The 25,588-nt window shown below is 55.7% G+C and overlaps 3 protein-coding genes across 8 annotated transcripts; 2 read left to right on the top strand and 1 right to left on the bottom strand.

The window, feature by feature from the left end:
• The first annotated feature begins 432 nt into the window (after positions 1-432).
• UBA7 (ubiquitin like modifier activating enzyme 7) lies at positions 433-9,170 on the top strand. Its single transcript, XM_032161511.2, has 24 exons — positions 433-663; positions 749-917; positions 1,013-1,147; positions 1,228-1,334; positions 1,658-1,748; positions 1,853-1,988; positions 2,189-2,286; positions 2,379-2,525; positions 2,940-3,110; positions 3,292-3,399; positions 3,552-3,632; positions 3,712-3,867; positions 3,956-4,121; positions 4,201-4,406; positions 4,505-4,569; positions 4,659-4,842; positions 4,920-4,994; positions 5,249-5,432; positions 5,945-6,027; positions 6,298-6,390; positions 6,483-6,674; positions 8,213-8,305; positions 8,381-8,481; positions 8,942-9,170. The coding sequence occupies exons 1-24, from the start codon at positions 608-610 to the stop codon at positions 9,069-9,071; spliced, it is 3,027 nt and encodes a 1,008-aa protein (XP_032017402.1). The 5' UTR covers positions 433-607; the 3' UTR covers positions 9,072-9,170.
• Positions 9,171-9,348: 178 nt separating this feature from the next.
• On the bottom strand, positions 9,349-11,128 carry INKA1 (inka box actin regulator 1). 2 transcript variants are annotated; one of them, XM_058442266.1, is made up of 2 exons: positions 10,945-11,128; positions 9,349-10,150 (listed from the first exon to the last, which is right to left on the bottom strand). In XM_058442266.1, the coding sequence occupies exons 1-2, from the start codon at positions 10,993-10,995 to the stop codon at positions 9,392-9,394; spliced, it is 810 nt and encodes a 269-aa protein (XP_058298249.1). In that variant the 5' UTR covers positions 10,996-11,128; the 3' UTR covers positions 9,349-9,391. The 2 variants fall into 2 exon arrangements, with proteins under 2 accessions (XP_058298249.1, XP_032017447.1); XM_032161556.2 differs by having other exon boundaries at positions 9,349-10,198.
• A 3,461-nt stretch (positions 11,129-14,589) lies between these two features.
• Positions 14,590-24,138, top strand: CDHR4 (cadherin related family member 4). 5 transcript variants are annotated; one of them, XM_032161524.1, is made up of 19 exons: positions 14,590-14,699; positions 15,333-15,523; positions 15,614-15,776; positions 15,853-15,944; positions 17,818-17,928; positions 18,824-18,927; positions 19,107-19,243; positions 19,490-19,673; positions 19,769-19,922; positions 20,175-20,268; positions 20,878-21,081; positions 21,162-21,301; positions 21,569-21,719; positions 21,806-22,026; positions 22,270-22,412; positions 22,917-22,973; positions 23,075-23,162; positions 23,407-23,434; positions 23,990-24,138. In XM_032161524.1, the coding sequence occupies exons 1-19, from the start codon at positions 14,651-14,653 to the stop codon at positions 24,043-24,045; spliced, it is 2,367 nt and encodes a 788-aa protein (XP_032017415.1). In that variant the 5' UTR covers positions 14,590-14,650; the 3' UTR covers positions 24,046-24,138. The 5 variants fall into 5 exon arrangements, 3 of the variants coding, with proteins under 3 accessions (XP_032017415.1, XP_058298232.1, XP_058298233.1); XM_058442249.1 differs by having other exon boundaries at positions 14,599-14,699; positions 23,404-23,434; positions 23,990-24,099; XR_009214438.1 differs by lacking the exon at positions 22,270-22,412 and having other exon boundaries at positions 14,599-14,699; positions 23,990-24,030.
• The last annotated feature ends 1,450 nt before the right edge of the window (positions 24,139-25,588 follow it).

Consider the following 25,588-nt stretch of genomic DNA (forward strand, 5'->3'; position numbering starts at 1 on the left):
TACACTTTAAAATTGTTAACTTTATATTACATGAATTTCACCTAAATTAACAACAACAACAAAAAAGAACTTAAGACAGCACTTGGTTTGGCTATTATGGAGTTTTGTGACAAACAGTGGTCCATCTCCCAGAGAACTGGCCCCAGGTTCCTAACAAGGCAAAAGGAGACAGAGGACCTCTCTGCACTATTTTTTTTGCAACTTCTTATGAGTCTATAATTATTTCAAAATAAAAGTCTAAAAGGAAAATAAGAACATGTGTGAATGTGGCTGCCCCATGCCTCCCACCCTCAGGTCTGACACTCAGAGACTGATCACCTCTTGGAGTCCTGGAACTCATCCCAGGTTTTAGACCCTGAATGGCCTGTCTGGGGCTGGCATCTGGAGGCAGGATCAGGAGCCAGCTCAGAGCATAGTTTAACTTTCACTTTTCTTTTCTCCAGAGGAGCCAGGAAGAGAGCTGTGACCAGCAGCGTCCCTTATTCCCTTGGCCTTGGTTCCTGTTTGCACTGGCTCCAGCAGGGCACTGGCCCCTACTGTCACTGCCTCCTACACTAAGACCCTATCTCTGAGCGCTGCAGCCTACTGTTCAGCCCCAGGTTTGAGGATGGATGCCCTGGACACTTCGAAGCTGCTGGATGAGGAGCTGTATTCAAGACAGCTGTGAGACCCGAGGTCGGGGGGTGGAGAGTGGGATGGTCTTCAGACCTTGATCTACAACTGCTTGCCTTCTGCTTCCCATCCACAGGTATGTGCTGGGCTTACCTGCCATGCAGAGGATTCAGGGAGCCAGGGTCTTGGTGTCAGGCCTGCAGGGCCTGGGGGCCGAGGTGGCCAAGAACTTGGTCCTGATGGGTGTGGGCAGCCTCACTCTGCATGATCCCCACCCCACCTGCTGGTCCGACCTGGCTGCCCAGGTAAGTGTGCCGGGGGGCTGTGGGCTGCCAGACCAAGGTGGGGGCACGGCCCAAGAGGAGTGTCTTTGCTCAGGCTGCACTGGCTCTCTCCCTAGTTTCTCCTCTCAGAGCAGGACTTGGAAAGGAGCAGAGCCGAGGCCTCTCAAGAGCTCTTGGCTCAGCTCAACAGAGCTGTCCAGGTTGTCGTGCACACGGGTGACATCACTGAGGACCTGCTGTTGGACTTCCAGGTCAGCTCAGGCCTGCAGCCCTCAAGAGCAGGAAGGGCTAGGCAGTGGTTTTGGCCCTGCTGATCACTGTGTCCACCCAGGTGGTGGTGCTGACTGCTGCGAAGCTGGAGGAGCAGCTGAAGGTGGGTACCTTGTGCCATAAGCATGGAGTTTGCTTTCTGGCGGCTGACACCCGGGGCCTCGTGGGGTGAGTAAGACTGCCTGCCCAGCCTACCATATTACAGCCAGCAACTGGCCCCATGCTGTCCTCAGCTCCAGGCTTGCTCCAGTGCCCCTCCAACCAGCCTCAGGTCTATCCCAGCATGCCTTTCTGATTCTGGTCCCCAGTCCTGCCCTCTGATTCCTCCAACCTAGCCTCCAGACCTGCTCCAGTAACCCTCTCAAATTCTAGTTCCCAAGCCTCTCCTTACATTCCTTTCCCAATTCTGGCCCTCTGGCCCTGCCCTAGTATCCCCTATCCTTAAGTACAACCTGTAAGCCGCCTCAGTGACCCCTACCACCCCATCTCAGGCAGTTGTTCTGTGACTTTGGTGAGGACTTCACTGTGCAGGACCCCACAGAGGCAGAACCCCTGACAGCTGCCATCCAGCACATCTCCCAGGTGGGTGCTGAGCTGTAGGCATTCACCTGCTGACCAAGGAAAGGCTGCCAGGGCCTGTGGAAGGCAGGTCCAGGCACCCCTGAGCCAAGCATCCTCCTACCCAGGGCTCCCCTGGCATTCTCACTCTGAGGAAAGGGGCCAATACCCACTACTTCCGTGATGGAGACTTGGTGACTTTCTCAGGAATTGAGGGAATGGTTGAGCTCAACGACTGTGATCCCCGGTCTATCCACGTGCGGGGTAAGCCAATCCCATTCCAATTCCAGGTGCAGGGCCCAAGCCTCCACTGGAAGTGAGCACAGCCTGGCCCTTGGGATGGGTTTTTCTCCCTCCACCTTCTACAAGGTGCAGCAAGGTCTGGGACACAGATTCAAGATAGGATGGGGTGTGGGAATTACTCAGGCTCAAGGATCAGACTGACTAGACTGCAACTCCCTCAGAGGATGGGTCCCTGGAGATTGGAGACACAACAACTTTCTCTCAGTACTTGCGTGGTGGGGCTATCACTGAAGTCAAGAGACCCAAGACTGTGAGACATGTGAGTGCAAGTGCATCTGAGGTAGGGAAGCTTGGTCGCCTTGAGGGGCCCATAGCATTCTGGACTAGACCCTGAGCCAGGTGCCCTTGCAGAAGTCCCTGGACACAGCCCTGCTCCAGCCCCATGTGGTGGCCCAGAGCTCCCAGGAAGTTCACCGTGCCCATTGCCTGCATCAGGCCTTCTGTGCACTGCACGAGTTCCAGCACCTCCATGGCCGGCCACCCCAGCCCTGGGATCCTGTGAGTAGCCCTGTTGCTCCCACCCCCAGCCTCTGTCATTTATTGGGGTCCCACCTGCCAGAGGCAACAATGACCATTCACAAATCCAAGTTTGATCTCCCAACTCTGCAGCCTTTAGAGTAGAGACTGGTTCCATGGAAGTGCCAGGCACACATCCTGGGGACTCCTGCTACACCCCGACCCCTCAGATCTGTGCTGGAAGCTGCACGCAGATTAGTGAAGCCTCTTGGGCTTCTGTCTGGTACTGGGCATCCTCTGGTGGTGCTGCGCAGGCTGGCAGCAGGGCCAGGCCTTCCCACCCGGGCTTCTGCTTCCTCTTCTGTGGAACAGGGTGGATGGAGGGTAGCTGGAAGGATTTGAGTCATGAGTGGAGCTCAGGCTGGGGCTACTATGCCCACAGAGTCCTACCAACAGGTTGATGCAGAGACCGTGGTGGGCCTGGCCCAGGACCTGGAACCACTGAAGTGGACAGAGGAAGAGCCACTGGATGAAGCCCTAGTGCGGACAGTCGCCCTAAGCAGTGCAGGTGTCTTGAGCCCTATGGTGGCCATGCTTGGTGCAGTAGCTGCCCAGGAAGTGGTGAAGGTGGGCAGAGGCATAGGTGTGGGGAGTACTGGGAAGATGTGGAGATCAGTGTGTGTGTCAGAGGGCACCCAGCGCTAGACAGCAGCCCTGGAGGCTTCACCAACCTGGGTGCAGCCTCCAGCCAGGATCTGAGGGGGGTCAGGAGGCGGCAGGAGTGCCCAGCTTGAAGTGCTGCCCCTAGGCAATCTCCAGGAAGTTCATGCCTCTGGACCAGTGGCTTTACTTTGATGCCCTTGATTGTCTTCCGGAAGACGGGGAGCTCCTTCCCAGTCCTGAGGACTGTGCCCCGGTGAGAGCCTGGGATAGGAGTGCAAGCCTTGTCCAAAATCAGGACTAGGGGAGAAGCATGAGGAATGGCCTCCAGGTCCTGATTCAGAAAACTCAGTGTAAGAAGGAGATACAGGCCAGTAGCCATCACTGACCCCTGTCTCCGTCCCCTAGAGAGGCAGCCGCTATGATGGACAAATTGCAGTGTTTGGGGCTGGTTTTCAGGAGAAACTGAGCCACCAGCACTACCTCCTGGTGAGCTGTGGGGTGAGACTGGGGGTGCCTTTGGGAGAGCCAGCCCAGCCCCTGTGGCTAAGGCTGTTCCTGCCAACAGGTGGGCGCTGGTGCCATTGGTTGTGAGCTGCTCAAAGTCTTTGCCCTAGTGGGACTAGGGGCCGGGAAGAGTGGGGGCTTGACTGTTGTCGACATGGACCACATAGAGCGCTCCAATCTCAGCCGTCAGTTCCTCTTCAGGTCCCAGGACGTTGGTGTGAGTGCTAACCCCTCTCCACACTCCTGCATCCCAGACCGTCCTCCCATACAGCTTCCCACCCAACATCTTCCTGCCCTCTTCCCAGAGACCCAAGGCAGAGGTGGCTGCAGCAGCTGCCCAGGGCCTGAACCCAGACTTACAGGTGATCCCGCTTACCTACCCACTGGATCCCACCACAGAGCACATCTATGGGGATAACTTTTTCTCCCGTGTGGATGGCGTGGCTGCCGCCCTGGACAGTTTCCAGGCCCGTGAGTGCTTGACTTCGGAGGTCAGTCCCTTGCCCACAGCTGTGCCAGCCCCACTTCTGACCCACTGCTCCCTTGCCAGGGCACTATGTGGCTGCTCGTTGCACCCACTATCTGAAGCCACTGCTGGAGGCAGGCACATCGGGCACCTGGGGCAGTGCTACAGTATTCATGCCACATGTGACTGAGGCCTACAGAGCCCCTGCCTCAGCTGCAGCTTCTGAGGATGCCCCCTACCCTGTCTGTACTGTGCGGTACTTCCCTAGCACAGCCGAGCACACCCTGCAGGTAGGAAGCACCCTGGAGACTCCCACCCCACCCAGCTCAGCCCTCAGCTGCAGACCTGTTCGCCACCTGACACCTCATTCTTCCTCCCTCCTCCACAGTGGGCCCGGCATGAGTTTGAGGGACTCTTCCGACTGTCTGCAGAGACCATCAACCACCACCAACAGTAAGGCCACCAACAGAGGCAGATGGGAGTCCAGGGCTCCAAGCACGAGTCTGCAGGACTCAGTCTCACACTTCCTCCTCTCTCTGCAGGGCACACACTTCCCTGGCAGACATGGATGGGCCACAGACACTCACCTTACTGAAGCCAGTGCTTGGGGTCCTGAGAGTGCGTCCACAGAACTGGCAAGACTGTGTGGCGTGGGCTCTTGGCCACTGGAAACTCTGCTTCCATTATGGCATCAAACAGCTGCTGAGGCACTTCCCACCTAATAAAGTGTGTGGCTAGGGGTTGGGACGCTGGGGGCTCAGGGGGACCAGACTGAGCCCAGCAGCTTCTACTTACCTACCTAGGTGCTTGAGGATGGAACTCCCTTCTGGTCAGGTCCCAAACAGTGTCCCCAGCCCTTGGAGTTTGACACCAACCAAGTGAGTGGGATTCTCTAGGGAGCTCCAAGATAGAGATGTGGCCCCTCAGAGCAGAGGTAGGCATTTCTGCATTCTGCAGAGATGCATAGATGCCCAGAGAGAGCCATGCTTGTGCACATATGGGTGTCTACATGTGAGGCAAAGGCAGGCACTCAAACAGATCCACAAATGGACAGTGACCCCCACCCCATGCACCCATACATGGGTGCTCACTCGCACCCATGCCTCTGTTCCTGCTCTTGGTCTGGCTGCAGGACACACACCTCCTCTACGTACTGGCAGCTGCCAATCTGTATGCCCAGATGCATGGGCTGCCTGGCTCACAGGACTGGACTGCACTCAGGGAGCTGCTGAAGCTGCTGCCACAGCCTGACCCCCAACAGATGGCCCCCATCTTTGCTAGTAATCTGGAGCTGGCTTCGGCTTCTGCTGAGTTTGGTGAGGCTCCTGGCCCTGGCCCCTCATGCTGTCTTTCAAAGGCCTGAACCTGTCCTGTCCTCAGCCTGTGCTGCAGAAGAAAGATAGGGCCTAGGGGATCTACAGCCAATTCGCTACCTCTCATGCCTCCTAACCTCACTCCCCCATAGTTTCAGGCTTATCCTCTGGTCTTCTCCCTCAGTAGGTCTTCTCCCTGCTGCCTACCCGACATCCCAGTTCTTGTGGCAGATTCTTGGCAAAATAAATAAGTAAATAAATAAAATCCACTGGTTCCTGGGGAGTGCCTAGCTATGGCCTGCAGGTGAGGACAGAGTCACAGAGGTCATGAGCACACACGGGTGAAGACTGGGGCTTCTAGAGGGGAGACTGTAGCATTAATTAAGGGGGCTTCTTGATTTGATCAGGGAATAGTAAGTGACAGGCTTGGCAAAGACCAAGAATAGGCACAGGGCTCCAAGAAGAGTGCAGGAGACAGGGGCTAAGGACTGCCTCAACATCCCCTCCGCTGACAGGCCCTGAGCAGCAGAAGGAACTGAACAAAGCCCTGCAAGTCTGGAGTGTGGGTCCTCCCCTGAAGCCTCTGATGTTTGAGAAGGTGGGAGCCCAAGTGGCAGCGAGGAGTGGGGCTGGGGAGTTTGTGGAGAAAGGTCAGGAGCTAATAAGTTAGTTTTGGAGCCCCTTGGCCTGAATTCTCCCAGCAAGACCCTGGAAGCAGCTCACATTCCCTGAACCTCAGCCTGTCTGATCAAGAGATGGTGGGCAACCCCCCGACAGAACTGTGTGGAGACCTGTGCAGTGGCACACAGTGGGCCATGGTGAGGGGCACAGCTGCAGTGTTAACACTACTTTGACTTGGGCCTTACAGGATGATGACAGCAACTTCCATGTAGACTTTGTGGCAGCAGCAGCTAGCCTGAGATGTCAGAACTATGGGATTCCACCGGTCAACCGTGCCCAGGTAACCCCACCCCTTGAGGCTTGGGTCTGGAGGTGGAGGGCAAACCCTGGCCCTACGCCTTGGGCCCAGACCAAATCTCTTGTCCTTGGCAGAGCAAGCGAATTGTGGGCCAGATTATCCCAGCCATTGCCACCACTACAGCAGCTGTGGCAGGCCTGTTGGGCCTGGAGCTGTATAAGGTGGTGGGTGGGCCACGGCCTCGTAGTGCCTTTCGCCACAGCTACCTACATCTGGCTGAAAACTACTTCATCCGCTATATGCCTTTTGCCCCAGCCATCCAGACGGTGAGCCCGTGATACCCCACCCTTAGCCCCACTAGGCCTGGGTTTCCCCTGCACCTGCCCACACAGGCCCCAATCTAGCTGCCGGCTCTCACTGAGACTCAGACTGTGCAGAAGTCCTGAAGACTCCCTCCAGCCCTCTTCCTGCTATGAAGCCAGGCTGGGACCTGTCAGACACAGGAAGCAGCCGTCAGCCATCCCCACCCCCAACCCTCCAAAGCTCAGGATCTGGGGGAGCTGCAGCTTTAACTCATTAGTGGAGCCAGACATCCCCCACAGTCCCCTCCTTCCTTGGAGTACCCCTGAGGGGTAGGTAGTGGGGAGGGGACCAGGGCATCAGCCCCAGAAAGAGTTTAGCTTCCCCCTGCATGGTACGGGGGCCCTGGCCTACCTCCTACAAGCTGAGTTAAAGGATAATAGGCTTGCCACTAGAGGTGTGGGGTCTGCAGCCCTGAGTGTATTTGTGTCACAGTTGTGAGTGCAACTGGGGTCTGGCGTCCCTGGAGTGTGGGTATGGAAGGAGCAAGTTTGCACATCTATGTGTCAAATGGGAGTGCAGGGCTCCCATCTTCCTGTGTCCTCAATGTGGGCATGCATGGAGATGCATGTGGGCACACATGTGTGTGTTCCTGTGACTGCAGGGCTGTGAATGCCTCCAGCCTTGTGCCCAGGCTCTGCAGTTGGCATTTCCTTGGTGCAAGGATGAGGGTAGAAGGAATGCCCTCACGAGGGGAGAGGGCAGAGGTCATGGGCCAGCACTGGGCTTCTGCTGAGCAGCCTGGGGTCCCTCTGGACTAGCACACAGAGCCCCTTTGTGAGGCACCCTGCCTCTAACCAGCACACAGGCTACCTTTGTCTAGAGTGAAGCGGGTGAAGAAGCCCCCATCTCGCCTCTAGCCTAGTCTCAGCTTGACCCGTGTGTTTTCTCAGGGTCTGATAGGCACTCCCTGTCTTGGTCTCTAGATACCTGCCAGCCATCCTTCTGTCCTTAGTCTAGGTACCAGAACTCCAAGACTCTTGGAAGGAAAGAGGGAACAGGAGGAGGAAGCCTCTATGCATTGTATCCCTGCTGGGGTCTCTGGGACAGTGGGGCCCTGGTGGTCACTGTGCCCTTTGCCCCTGTGTCCCAATGAGTAGCCCAAGGCAGTGATAGTACATACAAGATTGGGGGACAGGATGTGCCCCCCAGCTCCCAGCCTTGTCTTTGAGGAACAAGCAGCTTTATCAGAGGCTGCAGGGGCCCTGCTCTGGGTTTCCTCAGGAAGCACCACCCCCTCATCCCCCACTCTCACAACCGGCCCATGTGATGGATCGTCTGTTTCCCTGTGCAGGCCCCATAGCCCCATTTCCTGTGCTGGCCCCAGCCTGGACGGGGAGGGGGCTGAGACTCTGGGCCCAGATCCCACCTCCCCCGCCCACCCCCACCCCCTGGCTCCTGTTTCCTGCTAGTCCAGCTCTTCCCCTAGGAAAGGCTGCTGGTAACTGGGATGGGGGTTGGGGGGAGGTAAGAAGTCTCTCACTCCTCCTCTACCTCATCCCAGTTCCATCACCTGAAGTGGACCTGTTGGGACCGTCTGAAGGTACCAGCTGGGAAGCCTGAGAGGACCCTGGAGTCGCTGCTGGCTCATCTTCAGGTGTGCCCTGTCCCTACCCCAACCCCCAGGCTCAGCCCAGCCCGGCCCAGCTGGTGTCTGACCATTCTCCTCTAGGAGCAGCATGGGTTGAGGGTGAGGATGCTGCTGCACGGCCCTGCCCTGCTCTATTCGGCCGGATGGCCACCTGAAAAGCAAGCCCAGCGCCTGCCCCTCAGGTGAGCCCACTTGGGGCTTTAGACAGGCCCCACCAGTGCCTGGAGGCTGGGGCTAGGGGCCACACAGCCTTTTGTCTTCCCAGCCCCATTCTGGGCCCCTCACACTTTCCCAAACATTCTTTCGCCAAATGGAGCCAGCAAACGGGCTGGAGGTGGGGTGAGGGCCGAGAGCCTGAGGAGGAGTCTTCAGGAGCTGCCTATTTGGCCAGCCCCACGGGCTCCCCACATGCTGCACAGCCCCCCTTTCACAGACCACTCCCAAGGGACCCATAGCTTCCTGCCTCCTGCTTGCCTCACCAGCTGCTCCTAAAATAGTTTCAGATGTTTCCTGTCTTGAGCAGCTCCTGCTTCTGGCTTGGGCTCCTGATGGCCTGCCAGCACCTTCTCTAGTCCATGCCAGGCTGCCCTCTGCCTGCCACGGCTCACCTCTCCAATCTCCCCTAAACCCCACCCCCACCAGGGTGACAGAACTGGTTCAGCAGCTGACAGGCCAGGTACCTGCTCCTGGGCAGCGGGTGTTGGTGCTGGAGCTGAGCTGTGAGGGTGACAAGGAGGACACTGCCTTCCCACCTCTGCACTATGAGCTGTGACAAGGCAGCCACCCTGTCACCTAGCTCAATGGAGCCCTGGATCCCAAGCCCTGCATTGTAAGCCCACAGTAGGCACTCAATAAATGCTTGTTAAAGGAAGGCATAGTGGAGAGGACGGATGATAGAAAACAGTGCACTAATGCACACGGGTGTGACATGGGCATGACAGGGACCTTCACACAGAGAAAAAAAGCTCTTCAGAAGATTTGTCTGCTTGGGCAGTGCCTCACAGGGCTGGGGCTGCCTCTTAGTGCCTCAGGGGTATGGAGCCAGGACAGTCTAGAAAAAAGACTTTTATTGTCCCAGGCTGGAGGGCAGGGTCAGAGGTAGCTGACATCATTGCAGATGATGGGCTGGCGGCTACGGCAGCTCATGAGGGCTGCGAAGCGTGAGACATCCGCAGGCAGTTCAGGTTCTGGGCGAGGTGGGCATGACAGCCGCTTTCCTGCCATAGCTGTCCGCCGAGCCCTGGCCAGCCGGCGCCGAAGCTGCTCGGAGAGGCCAAGCAGGAACTGAGGGGGCCGAGCACGGGCACGGTGCCCACCTCCGTCACCCCCTTCACTCCCTGTCTCAGGCAGCTCCATCCAGTTGTGCACCAAGTCAGCAAAGCAATTGTCCCCTAGTACCAGGGGCTGGCGACTGCGACCCCTGTTCAGTAGGGCTGCTGTCCAGTCCTCTGCTTCCAGTCCCTGCCAGTGCTCCAGGCAGGCGTCTGGGGTGGACTTGGGCCGTGGACGGTGGACAGGTGGTACACTGGCTACAGGGGCCCTGCTGGGCATGGGGAGGCCACTGACTGAGAGGCGCTGCCTACGAAGGGGCTGTGCTGAGGGTGCTGGGCGCTGGGATACAGGCAGTTCTTCCTCTCGCCATGTGCTGCCTGACACCTCCGAGAAGCCAGAGTCCCAGTCCAGGGCATGCTCTCTGGGGCCTCCCAAGGCTGCATCCCTGTCTTCTGTCACCACTGCTTCCTCCTCCTCCTCTTCCTCCTCCTCCACACAGCAGACTGAGTCCTCTTCCAAGGCACCCGAGGCCCTAAGCTGCTGGCTGGGCTGCACATCTGGGCCAGTTTGGGGAGTTGGCTGCAGGGGACCAGGCATTGGGGGTGAGCCTGTGTCCCGACCACACAACTGAGGGGAAGAGAGGGCAGAAGTCGGAGAGGTATCACTTGTCACCACGCCAGCCCAGAGAACAGAGGGTCCAGGAAGGTTAGATAGGCCTGCTGGCCTGGGCAGCAGGGTGCTAGTGAGCACAGGGCAGGCATAGGGGTGCTGGCACTCGAAGCTGGTGTGGTTCTCATCCGCCGACCTGGTGGCAGTCCGGCAGGCTGCAGCATGCAGGGCCGGGCAAGTCGGCACCCGCCACCAGGGCAGGCGGGCAGGCAGGCAGGCAGAGTTTCGGGCCTGAACGGGGAGGTAGGTCCTGCCCAGGACTGGAGGGGCATCCAGTGCCTATTGGGGGATTCAGCTCCCAAAGCCCAAAGCGTCTTTCACAGAAAGAGCGCTTGCTAGGTGAGGGGTAGAGAAGGGAGGCATAGGCCAGCCTGAAGTAGGGGGCGTTCACAGCAGCGCCAGCACCTCGTTAGTCCCTTGCCGCCCCATGCCCCGCCCCCAAAGAAGTCCCCCTTCCACTCTCTCCTCCCGCGCCGTTCCAGCAGCACGGCCAGCTGGATGCTGTTATCTGATGCTCAGCGCAGTTCCCAACCGTCCGAAACCCGACGCGGGCCATCTGAGCCATATGCGCCGCGCCCCGCCGCCCCCACCCCGCCTCGGACGGGCACGCTGGGGCCACCCCGCACCCGTCTGTTGTTCCGGCCGGGCGGCAGCCTGGCACCCCGCACGCGTCCTCACTAACCGCACCCACTCCCGAGCCTCACCAGTTCCCAGCGGAGCTGGCTGAGGAAGCTGTCAAGCCGAGCGCTATGCATATCCGTGCCGGGGCCCCCACCGAGCCTACTGGCTCCTCTTGGAACCCCGGCGGAGCCGCGCGGAGAGAGCTGGGCGGGCCGGCCAGCGGCGCCCTCAGCCTCCGCCTGCCTGCGCGGCTCCTCGCTCTCCGTAGCTCCCGCCGCCGCCGCCCCGACATCTGGTAGCCGCGCCCCGCCCCGGCCCGGCGGCCAAAGGGGGAGGGGCTAAAACCCGGCGTCCCTCCCGACTCTGCCGCGGTTCTTGGTGGGAAGGGCGGGGTCGTAACTGGAAGCCGGACGGGGTCGGTCCCGGGACCCCCGAGCCCCTAGATGGTTGAGTGAACCCTGCGTTTGCTGCGTGACGCAGGACAGGTCGCTTCCGTGTGGGGTCCTCATCCTCCCCATTTTTTCAATGGTGAAATAGCGGTCCCTCCCACGGGGCGCCGTGCCGCGCCCGCACATAGGCAGAGCGCCCTGGATGGTCGGACCCGGAGAGGTTGTGGACCCTCGGGGCCTGACCCACGGGACCCATTCGTGAGGCTGGCCTTGGCACTCCCTGAACGGGATGGAAGTGGGGTTCAGCCCGTCTGGGGACTCAGAGAGAGGGCGGGACTTTGTGGCAGCGCACCGGCGGGGCCTCAGCCGCGTCCCAACCGAGCTAGACGGGACTGCCCTCTAGTGGGGAGGGCTCGGCTAGTCGCGAGTCCAGCGGCGACGCGCGACCGTCGGCATTCCCTCTGCCGGTACCAGGTGCAGACTGAGGGTCTGTGCCGGGGTGAGCCTTTCTCCTGAGGCTGCTCTATCAACGCAGGCTAGGCTCAAGGGTAGTGTAGCTGCAGACAGACTGGACATACCAGCAACAGGAAAATACCAGGGAATGAGGGCTGGTGGCGGGCGCCTGTAGTCCCAGCTACTCCGGAGGCTGAGGCAGGAGAATGGCGTGAACCCGGGAGGCGGAGCTTGCAGTGAGCGGAGATCGTGCCACTGCACTCCAGCCTGGGCGACAGAGCGAGACTCCGTCTCAAAAAAAAAAAAAAAAAAAAAAAAGAAGAAGTAGAAGAAGAGGGGCATTTTAGGCAGAAGGAGCAGCCAGGGAAAAGACCTCGAGGGACAGGAGCTGGACAGGGCCAAACATAAAGAAGGCCCACGTGTCTGTGATTGGTGGTGGTGGCAGGAGGGAAAAGGTCAGCAAAACCAGGCTCTAACGGCCTTAGAGCAGAATGTGGGTTTTGTTCTTGGTGTGATGAGGAGCAATGGGGGCCTTTGAGCAGGAATGACCTGGGCTAGCCCTTGTTTAGATAATCCCAGCTGCTTTCAGAAAAGGATTCTGCAATAAGAGTGGAAGTCCCTGCCTTCATCCAGGCAACGAAGGGGAGGGCCTAGGCCTGGGCAGGGCAGGTACATTGAAGGGGGTCACTTTGGGGTATGTTTTGGAACTAAAATCAAGTCTTGCTGATGCATGGATGTGGGCAGGAAAGAGGCATCAAGCATGACTCCTACATTTCTGGCATTAACAGCTGGTTGGATGAAATGCCATAAACTGATCTGGGAAAGACTGGAGAAGAGTGGGTTTGGAGAAGAAAATTCAATGATCATTTATGGACACGTAACCCTTGAGATGCCTGTTAGACATCCAAGAGGAGTTGCAGAGTCAGCTGCTAGGTGTATGACTCTGGACTTCAGAAGAGAGATCAGCATTGGAGCCTTGGATCTGGGAGGCATAGTGAGTGAAAGGATGGTATGTACGGCCATAGGCCTGGATAAGGTGGGGTGGGAGGAAATGAGTGTAGTCAGAGGGAGACAGCAATCAGGACTGTGCCCTGGGACATTCCACGTGGTGGAGGTAGGGGAGATATGAAGCAGAACTATCAAAGAAGCTGAGCAGGAACAGCCAGGAGAAATCTGAGAATGTGGGGACTCAGGACCCAAGGGGAGCAAGCATTGAATGCTGCCAAGGCAGTGAGGGTGAAGAACAAACCACTGGATTCGGCAGTGCATAGGTCATTGGGAACCCTAACAAGGGCAGTTTTGTGTAGAGAGGGACAAGCCTGATTAGAGTGTGTGGAGAAGAGAGTGAGGGCTGAAGAACTGAAGATGGCAAATAAAGACCACCGTTATTCTTTTTTGAGACAGGGCCTCACTCTGTCACCCAGGCTGGAGTGCAGTAGCATGATCTTGGCTCACTGCAGCCTCGATCTCTGGGGCTCAAGTGACCCTCCTATCTCAGCCTTTCAAGTAACTGGGACTATAGGCATGTGCCACCACACCCAGCTAATTTTTTTTTTTTTTTTTTTGAGACAGGGTTTCACCATGTTGTCCAGGCTGGTCTCGATCTCCTGATCTCAAACGATCCTCCTGCCTCAGCCTCCCATACAGGCATAAGCCGCCATGCCTGGCCAGAAAACTTAAAAAAACTGACATATAAATACAATAAATGGACAGATCTCAAAGTTATAGCTCAATGAATGTTAAAATCTGTAGACACTTGTGCAGCTGCCACCCAGATATAGACCATCCTCAGCAACTCCTGGATGCCACCTGGTGCCCTATCCAATTGATATTCCCAATGGTAACCAGTATTTGTATTTCTATCATAAAGGATTCCTTTTGCTTGTTGGATGTAGACAACTTTTTTTTTTTTTTTTTGAGACAGGGTCTTGCTCTGTCACTCAGTTTGGAGTACAGTGGCACAATCATGGCTCACTGCAGCCTCGATCTCTTGGGGTTCAAGTGATCCTCCTACCTCAGCCTCCAGAGTAGCTGCGACTACAGGCCTGGATCACCACACCCAACTAATTTTTTTGTAGAGATGGGGTCTCACTTTGTTGCCCAGCCTGATATTGAACTCCTGAGCTCAAGTGATCCTCCCACCTCAGGCCTCCCAAAGTGCTGGGATTACAGATGTGAGCCGCTACACCCAGCAAGTTTTGAGAGATTTTGTTGACAGTTGGGCTCATTTATTTATTTATTTATTTATTTTATTATTATTATTTTTTGAGACGGAGTCTTGCTCTGTCGCCCAGGCTGGAGTGCAGTGGCGCGATCTCGGCTCACTGCAAGCTCCGCCTCCCGGGTTCACGCCATTCTCCTGCCTCAGCCTCTCCGAGTAGGTGGGACTACAGGCGCCCGCCACCACGCCCGGCTAATTTTTTTTGTATTTTTAGTAGACACGGGGTTTCACCATGGTCTCGATCTCCTGACCTTGTGATCCGCCCGCCTCGGCCTCCCAAAGTGCTGGGATTACAAGCGTGAGCCACTGCGCCCGGCCAGGCTCATTTTTTATAGGCAGATAATGTTCTAATGGAGGGAGTCCAGCTGGAGTTGAGACTCTGTGGGGTAGCAGGTCCTGGGCCCAATTTTCCTGGGTGCTGTGCTTGCTCTATCTCCACGGATTGCATGACCAGTTTCCTCATCTGAACCTTAATCCTCCTCCTCCCCTTCCATGCCCTTAGAGTTGTAATGAATGGGGGCAATGGAAAATGGGATATTCTGAGCCTCTGGAAGCCTGCCAGAGGTCTAGAACTCAGTCACCAGGGATGGGCGGGGATAGAATGTGGGAGGCCCAGGAGTCCCTCCTGCCCAGCTATGTTTGAGCAACTGACCTGGCAACAGGGTGAGTCAGACAAACAGCCTAGCTTTCTGAAGCCTCCTCTGCTGTCTGTGTCTTCAGGTCATCATGGTGCTGCTCAGGCTCCTCATGTTCCTCTTTGCTCCGGTGGTCTCTGGTGAGGAGGTGGTGGGTGGGGGAACTCTAGTTTTCCCTTGGAGTCCTGACCCTTCCCAGATAAGCTACCATGGAGGACAGGGGTTGGGGGAGAGGTAGGAAAGTGTAAGAATCTGAATCCCTGGCCCTCACCCCTTATCTTGGCCACTTCCTCAGTCAAGTTCTCACTCCCCATCTGTGAAATGTTGGATGCTGGATACAAGGAAAGGCCTTAGCTGCTTGGCCCCATGGCATGGCCAGGCCCTGTGGCAAAAGGACAGGAGTATGGCTGGGCACGGTGGCTCACACCTGTAATCCCAGCACTTTGGGAGGCTGAGGCGGGCGGATCATGAGGTCAGGAGATCAAGACCATCCTGGCTAACACAGTGAAACCCCATCTCTACTAAAAATACAAAAAATTAGCCGGGCGTAGTGGCGGGCGCCTGTAATCCCAGCTACTTGGGAGGCTGAGGCAGGAGAATGGTGTGAACCTGGGAGGCGGAGCTTACAGTGAGCCGAGATTGCACTACTGCACTCCAGTCTGGGGGACAGAGCGAGACTCGGTCTCAAAAAAAAAAAAAAGGTCAGGAGTATGCTAGTATGTGTGGTTCCATCAGCCTGGGGGCCTCCAGCTTGAATTCTCTGCTCTTCACAGACCTCTGCAGCCTGCCCTGCTTTATAAATGTCTCTGAGAGCCAGGGCCCTGGCACAATCCTTCAGTTTTTCTCCTTCAACTGCTCCTCCTACACGCCCACACCCACCCTGGAGTTGCTCAATGTCCAGCCACCTGCTACCTTCTTCAACCCACCCAGCTTGGCCAGGTGGCAAGGGACCTATGTGGGCAAGGTAGGGTCATGTGTATAGCTGGGGACTGTGGGGGCACAAGGGCAGACCTAAAATTTCCAAGCCCCACATGGCACTGTCCACCCACCCCAGTTGACCTTGAGCAGCTCTGCTCGGTTGGATGCCCTGATCGTGAACCACTACAAGCTGCAGCTGAAGTTCACATGTGGCAACCATGTGACGGAGGGCTCACTCTCTGTGGATGTGCAGCAGGACCTTAGCCATATCCAATGTGCTGGTCAATTTGCCAGCCCAGGTGAGGCCAGGGGCAGCCGGCAGGGTGGGGGCAGGCGTGGCCTGAACAGATCCTCCCTGACCTCCACTCTGGCCAGCTGGGGAAATGATTCAGGTGCCAGAGACAGTCACACCTGGGGCTCGGCTGTACACTCTGCTCCTCCCAGGCCTAGAACTCCACGGAGCCCAGGTGAGCCCAGAACATGGGACGGTGGGTGACAGGATGGGGGCAGGGGGGATGGAGAGAATAAATTAACCCCCACCTGGCCAGGCACAGCCTGCAGAGGAACCTTGCAGCAGAGGCATAGATGAGCCTCTACATGATGCATGTTCTTGGAGAGAGCTGCTGAGGACTGCTCACTCCCCAGTGACCATGGCTGTTCCCACAGGGACATCTCAGGGGCTGAGTTCTTTTTTTTTTTTTTTTTTGAGACGGAGTTTTGCTCTGTCGCCCAGGCTGGAGTGCAGTGGTGGGATCTCGGCTCACTGCAAGCTCCGCCTCCCAGGTTCACGCCATTCTCCTGCCTCAGCCTCCCGAGTAGCTGGGACTACAGGCACCCGCCACCACACCCGGCTAATTTTTTTGTATTTTTTAGTAGAGACGGGGTTTCACCGTGTTAGCCAGGATGGTCTCGATCTCCTGACCTCGTGATCGCCCCGCCTTGGCCTCCCAAAGTGCTGGGATTACAGGCGTGAGCCACCGCACCTGGCCAGGGGCTGAGTTCTTTCAAGATCTGCTATGTGTTCTCAGTTCTTTATGACAATTCTGTATCATTTCTGTAATAAAAAAAAAAATGTAGGTAATGGCCAGGCACGGTGGCTCACACCTGTAATCCCAGCACTTTGTGGGGCTGAGGCAAGTGGCCTCGGGAGTTCAAGATGAGCCTGGCCATCATGGTGAGACTCTGTTTCTACTAAAAATACAAAAATTAGCTGGGCATGGTGGCGTGTGCCTGTAATCCCAGCTACTCGGGAAGCTGAGGCAGGAGCATTGCTTGAACCCGGGAGGTGGAGGTTGCAGTGAGCCAAGATTGTGCCAGTGCTCCAAGCTGGGTGACAGAACAAGACTCTGTCTCAAAAAAAAAAAAAAAAAAAAGTATTTAAAAACAGTAACTGGCTTAAAAGCAAAAAGGATTGAGGATCGCGGCCAGGGCTTGGGCTGGAAGTCAGGGAGCCCAGGCTGGGATAAGGGTCAGTGGTGAAGCATGAGAAAATTGGATGTCAGGCTGGGCGCAGTGGCTCACACCTGTAATCCCAGCATTTCGGGAGGCCGAGGCGGGTGGATCACTGGAGGTCAGGAGTTCGTGACCAGCCTGGCCAACATGGTGAAACCCTATCTCTACTAAAAATACCAAAATTAGCCAGGCGTGGTGGCAGGCACCTGTAATCTCAGCTCTTTGGGAGGCTGAGACTGAAGAATCACTTGAACCCAGGAGGTGGAGGCTGCAGTGAGCCGAGATTGCGCCATTGCACTCCAACCTGGGCGACAAGAGTGAAACTTTGTCAGAAACAAGAAAGGAAGGAAGGAAGGGAGGGAGGGAGGGAGGGAGGGAGGGAAGGGAGAGAAGGAAATTAGCCGGGTGTGGTGGCACAGGCGTGTAATCCCAGCTATTCAGGAGGTTGAGGCCGGAGAATTGCTTGAACCCAGGAAGTGGAGGTTGCAGTGAGCCGAGATCCCGCCACTGCACTCCAGCCTAGGCAACAGAGGGAGACTCTGTCTCAAAAAAAAAGAAAGAAGGAAAGAAAGAAAGAAGGAAGGAAGGGAGGGAGGGAGGGAGGGAGACAGAAGGAAAGGAAGGAAGGAAAGAAGGAAGGAAGGATAGAAGGAAGGAGAGAGAAAGAGAGAAGGAAAGAAAGAGGAAGGAAGGAAGAGAAGGAAAGAAAGGAAGGAAGGAAGGAAGGAAGGAAGGAAGGAAGGGAGGAAGGAAAGAAGGAAGGAAGGAAAATAAATTGGGTGTAGGCAGGTGCCTGCTGGGTTGCTGGAGGGTTGCTGCTGGGTTGTTGATGGGGGTGCTCAGGGCACTGGGGGCTGAATGTGGTTGCCAGCATCTCTGTTCTGTCAGATGAGCATTGTCAGTGCCCAGGACCCGCCACACTTCCCTGGACCTTTCTCCATCAATGAGCAAGGTTGGCTGCAGGCACCATCCCAGGGCCTCCTAGGCCAGGCTCAAAAGGTGAGCATGACCTGGAATCTGAGGGTGTCCATGGATTGGTTAGAGTGCCTACCTTTTAGAAATTTGTTTATTCTTGGCCTCCTTGACTAATACTGACTCTCTCAGACCTGGACCTGCTGCTCCATGCTGGCTGTCCTCCCACCTTAGCTTGGTTCTGTGCTGGGCTCTGGAGTTCTAGAAAGAAGAGGAATCCCTCTCTCTGGGAATTCACAAGCCCTCTAACAGAAAGAAAAGTGTTTAGGGCAATCACACAGTAAGAGAAAGTCCTGGGTAATGGCCAGGCACAGTGGCTCACCCACGTAATCCTAGCACTTTGGGAGGCCGAGGTGGGCATTGTCACCTGAGTTCAGGGGTTCAAGACCAGCCTGGCCAACATGGAGAAACCCCATCTCTACTAAAAATACAAAAATTAGCTGAGCGTGGTGGCATATGCCTGTAATCCCAGCTACTCGGGAGGCTGAGGCAGGAGAATTGCTTGAACCCAGGGGGTGGAGGTTGCAGTAAGCCGAGATCATACCACTGGCATCCAACCCGGGACGACAGGCGAAACCCCGTATCGTATCAAAAAAAAAAAAAAAAGTTCTGAGTAAAATGGTCAGTGCAGTCTGGAGGTGGCTTTCAGCAACTCTAGGATGATAATTCACATTGTCAATGATTCAGATATCACTCTTGGGCTGTTTGCATCCTAATGGAATAATTTATGGCCCAAAGGTATGGGGCTCAAAGGAATACTTGTCAGCAGAGTGACAGGTCATGGGAATTATGGGGAAGAGTGGAAGCTGAGGATCCTTTTGGAGCTCCTAAGTGAGGTTGCCTATTTAAGGGGAGGACTGGGCATAGACAAAGAGGTAGACACACACAATCTGGCAGCTTTTCTGTTCTGGGTGCACCACAGGTCTTCCAGCTGCAGATCTCAGTGTCCTTTGGACAAAGGCAAAGCTGCCAAGGGATGGTGATGGTGAAGGTTTTGCCTGTTCCCTCCAGCCAGGTCTCCTTCCTGTAAGGCTCCCCTACCCTGGAACAGTGAGGGAGGAAGGGCCTAGCCCCAGGGAATCAGGTAGGGTGAGGCTGCTGGAGCTGAGTCCCAGCCCTGACAGGAGGGGGACCCAGGGAAGGAAGCTGTGGACCCACAGGTTGAGCAGGAATGGGCAGGAACCAGTGCCCCCCTTTTGGTACAGCGAGCAGGCTCAGAATATCACCATCCCTGAGAACCTGGCCCCCGGCAGTGAGGTGGTTCAGGTCCGGGCCCGGGGTGTCGACCTGCGCTATGAAATCCTGTCTCCGGTGCCCAGCCCACACTTCTCCATCGGTCGTGGTGAGAGGTGTTGAGGGGCGGGGCAGGTACTGGGATGCCTCTGTGGCTGGTCCAGAGGTGACCCATAGTACCTCTTCACCTTCCTGTTTGGGGGCCTGGTCTTGGAGAAGGCAGCAGGAGGGCCAGGCTCAGCAGCCTCCTTTGCCTGTGGATCTGGTGGGCTGGCGGGAGTGGGACTGAGCTGGGAGCGGGGCTGATCTCTGTGTTCCCTGACCCCTGATCTCTGTGTTCTCTCACCCCATGCAGCAGACGGTGTGGTCCAGACCACCACGCCCCTGGAGTTAGCTCGCACCCAAGGCACTGCGGTCTCCAGGCTGCAGGTGAAGGCCTTTGAGCAGCGCCAGCCATGGGCCAGTGCCGAGCTCAATCTCACCATGAATGTGCAGCTGGTCAACCTCTGGCCTCCACGCTGCCTCCCAGCACTTCTGGTGTGAGTACACGGGGACCATAGTTGGGCTGCTGGGGCCAGAGCCATGACTCAGGGTGCTGCCAGACTCCTGCCTTGCTGCCACTGCATACTCTCAGGTCCCAAATCCCCGAGACTGCACCTGTGGGCACCGTGCTGAATACTCTCACTTGCGAAGATCCAGACTCTGTTGGCACCACCCTGGACTACAAGCTGTGGTTCCGCAGCTCTTCCAACCCTGCCAGCCTCTGCCTTTATGACAGAGTCCTTGAGGTGCCCAGCCCCAGCTCCCAGACCCACTTGCAGGGTGCTTGCAGTGGGAAGGGGTGGGTGGGCCAAGGGTCTCTGAGAGCCGAGACCATGGGAGTGGGGATTGGGGGATGGCTGTCGAGCCAACCTGTGTTGCAGTCTGGAAAACAGGATCCAGGCAAGATATTTGTGGATGCCCTGGCCTACAGCAGCCCTGTGTGGCTCAGGGCTCTCTCAGGCCCTGGCTGGACCTCACTTTCTAGCCCCTTTGGCTAGGTGAATGCCACACTGGACTGTGACACTCCTGGAACCTGCTTCCAGCATGCAGCCTCCATCCTGGTGCTCGATGGTGGCCAGCCCCAGATGACCAGTGAGTGACCACACCCAGCCTGGACACCCAGGACAAGGCTGTTCTGTCCTCCTGCTTCCCATGCTCAGGACAGGGTCATCTCTCCTCCTTCAGAATCCAGTAGGGCAGGGTTGTCTCCATTTCAGACCCTGAGGATATATCTCTTAGACCTCCAGCAGGGGAAGGCTTCTGCCCTCCCTTTAGACCCTCTCACTCTCTTTTTTTTTTTTTTTTTTTTTGAGACGGAGTCTTGCTTTGTCACCCAGGCTGGAGTGCAGTGGCGCGATCTTGGCTCACTGCAAGCTCCGCCTCCCGGGTTCACGCCATTCTCCTGCCTGAGCCTCCAGAGTAGCTGGGACTACAGGTGCCGGCCACCACGCCCGGCTAATTTTTTGTATTTTCAGTAGAGACGGGGTTTCACTGTATTAGCCAGAATGGTCTCGATCTCCTGACCTCATGATCCGCCCAGCTCGGCCTCCCAAAGTACTGGGATTACAGGCGTGAGCCACCATGCCCGGCAGACTCTCTCACTCTTTAGACCACCAGGGCAGGGCCATGTGTCCCTCCTCAGACCTCCAGTTCAGGGATAGGTACCCCAGGCCAGCTCCTTGACTGCCAAATGACCTCCAGCTGAGGTGCCGGTACTGGTGATGGTGACACCCATCAACGAGTTCTCCCCAGCCTGTGCCCCTCGCACGTTCCGGGTTCAGGAGGATGCGGCGCCCCACACTCTGCTGGGCTCTGTGGTGGGCACGGATATGGATTACCCTCATGACAACATTGAGTACTACACCTCTGGTGGTCCTACCAACTTTGCTGTGGACCGTCTCACCGGTACATCCACCCCAGGGCTGGGATGGAAACGGGGAGCCAGATTTGGCTCTGCAGGCTGAAGCTGTGGTCTCCCCCTCTAGGGGAAGTTCACCTCCTGGGACCTTTGGACTATGAGCAGCAGAGGCTGTACAGGCTCACTGTCCTTCTGATTGACCATGGCCAAGACCAGAACCCCAACCATCACCGCTCAGGCTCCTGTACCATTACCATCGAGGTTGAGGTAATTGTGTTCTAAGGCTTTGGAAATACTTGGAAAGACAGGGGTTCAGATTGCCCTGTGGTGTTCTGCTTTTCCACTCTGTGCCTCGGTTTCTTCCATGAGTTGGCTGGAGAAGAGTGGGGCCTAACTGAAAGCTCTGGAGCCTGTTGTGTGATGTCTTGATCACTTGATGTGTAGGCTCCAGCTGTGGTGAGAAGAAGTTGAGGGGCTGGATCGGAGGTTTGGGGAGTGGGTTCCATCCACTCCTAACCTGGTTCCTTTCTGCAGGATGTGAACGACCATGCCCCCGAGTGTGAGCCCCCATTTCAGGAACTCACCATCTATGCTCCTCTGGGCCGTAGCGTGGAGGTGACCAAGGTGTCATGCCGGATCCCTCAGGAGCCACAGCGCCTGACCTACTCCTATAGCATCGTGGGAGGTAGGGGACATGGGCACCACCAGGTTGTGAGTGAGGGGCAGGCCAAGGCCAGCAATGGTCTCTTCCTCCTGTCATTCTGCTTTCAGGGAATAGCCAGAACCAATTCATCCTGCAAGGGGCCACCCTGGTGCACAGTGACCTTGTGTTGGGGCCCTTCTGGCCAGAGCAGCCCCGTACCTATGAGTTATTGATCCATGTGGCCGATGCAGGCCCCTCCCCCACCCACCTCAGCACCACAGCCACCATTATTGTGCATCTAGTTCCCCGGAGGGCCAGCACAGTGGCCACCAGCACCCACAGAACCACAGTGAGGAGGCTCCTCGGGCCCTCAGCAGGGTGGGAAGGGTGGACCTTGGAGAGTGAGGAGACCCAGTTTTTCAGGTGGAACTATGGGGAAGGCAGTTCAGAGGGAAGTGCTGAGTGCAGAGAGCCCAGCAGTGTTGAAGAGCAAATCGCGGGTGTGGGGTGGCTTAGCCCAGGGGGGGGTTGGAAGGCTGGATGGTCAGGGCATTTTGGCAAGGCAGTGGTGAGGCTGTGGCCTCCTTTTCAGGTGCCCTCAACGATGACACCCATGCTCATCACAGACACAGAGGCTTTCTGGCAGCCACAGCCCTGGTTTGTGGTGGTGTTGACAGCAACTGGTGCTCTTCTCCTCTTGGCCCTAGGCTGGCTTCTTGGCAGGCTCCTCCAGGGGTAGGGATCCTATCCTTGTGCTCCCTACCTGCCCCCAGCCCACCTATGGACCCCAGTTGTGATGGGTGGTTTCACCCAAGATTAGATGACAATGCCCAAGTAGGTGGGTGACAAACTGATATTGAGGAGGGCTGTTCTCCCTCCAGAGGCCTTTGATTAGGGTGAGAGAGACACTGGGAGGAAGAAACTTCCATCACCGGCAGAATCCAGTCTTGGAATGGGAGGAGGGTAGATAGCTCAGGGCTTGAAACTGTGTCTGTCATGCATTGGGCATTTACCCCTATTCCTGACTTCTGCCCTCCACTGGAAAGCTTTCCTGCTCCTGTAGACTCTGAAGTTCCTTGTGGACATAGCACTGAGCCCAGGGAAAGGGGATGTAACAATGTGGGCACTGCATACAGACATTGGTTGTTCCCAATATAAAGGAATGGGTGAATGGTGCTGGTTCCTGGAGCCGGTAAGCCTGCTGCCCTCACTGCTTGGTTACTCCTCCTGGCAATTTAGGTTGGCCCAGCTGCTGCAAGCACCCAGCAAACCAGCCCAGGCTTTGCTGCTAAACAGGTCAGTCTCCTTTGCCTACTTCTATGCCTGGGAGCCCATCTCTTAAACTCAGGTTGGGGCCCAGAGCCTTGCCCTGTACTCTTGCTCCTACTTTGCCCCAGCATCCAGGGAACTGAGGGATCCATCGAGGGTTTCATGGAGGCACCAAAGATGGAGATGTCCCAGGCACCCAGCACTGTCATGAGTCTGGTATGTCAGCTCACCATCTCAAGTAATGGGCACCAAGGCTGCTCCAGAGTACTCCCCTGCCCCCTCCAAGCCTTTTCTTCCCATGCCCCTTTTCCTATGAATGGCTATCCCTGTGGAAGTGCCCACACTAGCACCATGAGAATGGAGGAGGCAGGTGGGCTTCTGGCCCCCTAGGGGCAGGCCTTCATCTGCTCCCCTGTGGGCAGGGTTCAATTCATTGCACCTTTTTTTTCCCCCTCAGCAGCATTTTGATGGCAGAGCACAGGACTCCCGTGAGTCCCCCTCTTCCTAAACTATTCTCTGCCTGGGCCCTCACCCCATCTGAGTATCTCCTCCTCTCTTTACCCCCTCTCAATATCTCCTCCTACTCCCAGGAACCCACCATCTATCTGCTTTTTTCCTGAATGAGGTCTGCTCTCACCCCCACTCACCCTTCATCCATCCTTTGTCAAATGTCTAGGGGGTCAGGAGATGACTCATATCTGGTCTGGTCTCTGCCCACAACGGGAGGAGGGATGATGGTGAGGGGAGAGGCCCCCAGATAGTCCAGTATCACCAGTGATTTATGGGAGAGTAATCTGGCATTGGCCTTAGGGAAGCTGGTGTCCAGTGTTGGAGAATCAAGGAGGCTTCCTGCGCATTTGAGTCAGAGTTGAGAGAATTTGCTGAGAAGGGAGGGAGGGGACAGGTTAGATTCCAGCGAAGGTGGGATGTCACACTGAGGGTCCTGGAGGAATAATCTCCTACCCTTAGGTAAGAGGGGAGGGAGGCAGTTCTTCTGGAGCCAGCAGCACCCCCTGCTCTCCTCTCTCTCCTGCCGGTTTTAGGTACAGGAAGAGATTACCTGTTTAACACACACACAGGAGCCCGGCGCTGGCTCTGAGGCCAAGTAGCTGCTTTACTATGTGTGGAATTTCTTTTTCACACCATCATGGGCTGTATTTTCAAGTTGATTCATAATAAACAAAATTACAAACAGAAAAGTTCTAGCCTTGTAGCCAATGTGTGGGAGAAGCTCTGAAATCTGTGCCTCCGTGTTCTCACTTGTAGAAATTCCTACCTTGTGAGCAGACTCTAGGGAGCAGTAAGGTTTTCCTTTTCTCTTTCAGGGCTTTTTTTTTTCTTTTTTCTTTTAGACAGGGTCTCACTATGGTGCCCAGGTTGGAGTGCAGAGGCTATTCATAGGTGTCATCATAGCACACTATAGCCTCTAACTCCTGGCTTCAACAGAGCCTCTCATCTCAGCCTCCTGGGTAGCTGGGACAATGGGCGCACCACTGCACCTGGCTTTATTTTTCTCTTAAGAAGGTATTGTATGATGCTCAGACTGACAGTGTGACTGATGCTCTACAGAGGTAATAGGCTATTATCCTTGTCAATGACTGAGGGGCCTCCAATCAGCATGTCTCCTCAGGGCCACCTGCTTCCTTTTCCTATCCAGAAGACAGAGAACAATGCTGTGTGTGTGTGTGTGTGTGTGTGTGTGTGTGTGTGTGTGTGTGTGTAGGGAAGGAGGGAGGGGGGGAGGGGAGAGAGAGAGAGAGAGAGAGAGAGTGAGGAGATAGGGTCTGGCTTTGTTGCCCAGGCTGGAGTGCAATGGTGTAATCGTGGCTCACTGTAGCCTTGACCTCTCAGGCTCAATCGATCCTCCTACTCAGAATCGCAAGTCGGTGGGACTACAGGCATGGACCACCATGCCTGGTTAATTTTTAATTTTTTTGTAGAGATGGGATCTCTTTATGTTGACCAGGCTGGTCTTGAATTCCTGGGTCCCAGCAATCCTCCCCCTTCAGCCTCCTAAAGTGCTGGGATTACAGGTGTGAGCCATTGTGCCTGGCTCACTGTTGCTTTTTTTGTTGTTGTTGAGATGTTCCTCTTTTTAATTTTTTTCTTAATTTTTAATTTTTGTGGGTACATAGGTGCATAAATTTGGAGGTACATGAGATGTTTTGATAAGGCATGTAATGCTTAATAATCACTTCATCGAAAATGGGGTATCCATCCCCTGAAGCATTTATCCTTTGTGTTACAAATAATCCAATTATACTTTTAGTTATTTTAAAATGTACAATTAAGTTATTATTGACTATAGCCACTCTGTTGTGCTATCAAACGCTAGGTCTTATTCATTTTTCTTTTTTTTTTTTGGTACCCATTAACCGTCCCACCTCCCCACCCCTTCCAGACTCTGGTAACTATCCTTCTACTCACTATCTCCATGAATTCAATTGTTTTGTTTAAATCTTTTTCCTTTTTTTTTTTTTTTTTTTGAGACAGAGTCTTACTTTGTCACCCAGGCTGGAGTTCAGTGGCATGATCTTCGCTCACTGCAACCTCCACCTCTCATGTTCAAGCAATTCTCGTGCCTCAGTCTCCTGAGTAGCTGGGACCACAGGCATGCACCACCACGACTGGCTAATTTTTTT

The sequence above is a fragment of the Hylobates moloch genome, unplaced genomic scaffold (assembly GCF_009828535.3).
Source record: "Hylobates moloch isolate HMO894 unplaced genomic scaffold, HMol_V3 SCAFFOLD_8, whole genome shotgun sequence".
In the NCBI taxonomy this organism is placed as follows: domain Eukaryota; kingdom Metazoa; phylum Chordata; class Mammalia; order Primates; family Hylobatidae; genus Hylobates; species Hylobates moloch.

What these genes read in the sequence shown, in the direction of transcription:
- INKA1 (XM_032161556.2), bottom strand. Translation starts at nt 10,995, where the DNA reads ATGCATAGCGCTCGGCTTGACAGCTTCCTCAGCCAGCTCCGCTGGGAA. An exon ending in GCCAGCTCCGCTGGGAACTG is followed by an intron (nt 10,199 to 10,944) that starts GTGAGGCTCGGG and finishes TCTTCCCCTCAG; the next exon opens with TTGTGTGGTCGGGACACAGG.
- CDHR4 (XM_058442249.1), top strand. Translation starts at nt 14,651, where the DNA reads ATGGTGCTGCTCAGGCTCCTCATGTTCCTCTTTGCTCCGGTGGTCTCT. An exon ending in TCCAGCCAGGTCTCCTTCCT is followed by an intron (nt 18,928 to 19,106) that starts GTAAGGCTCCCC and finishes CTTTTGGTACAG; the next exon opens with CGAGCAGGCTCAGAATATCA. An exon ending in TGCTGTGGACCGTCTCACCG is followed by an intron (nt 21,082 to 21,161) that starts GTACATCCACCC and finishes CTCCCCCTCTAG; the next exon opens with GGGAAGTTCACCTCCTGGGA.
- UBA7 (XM_032161511.2), top strand. Translation starts at nt 608, where the DNA reads ATGGATGCCCTGGACACTTCGAAGCTGCTGGATGAGGAGCTGTATTCA. An exon ending in TTCGGCTTCTGCTGAGTTTG is followed by an intron (nt 5,433 to 5,944) that starts GTGAGGCTCCTG and finishes CTCCGCTGACAG; the next exon opens with GCCCTGAGCAGCAGAAGGAA. An exon ending in GCCCAGCGCCTGCCCCTCAG is followed by an intron (nt 8,482 to 8,941) that starts GTGAGCCCACTT and finishes CACCCCCACCAG; the next exon opens with GGTGACAGAACTGGTTCAGC.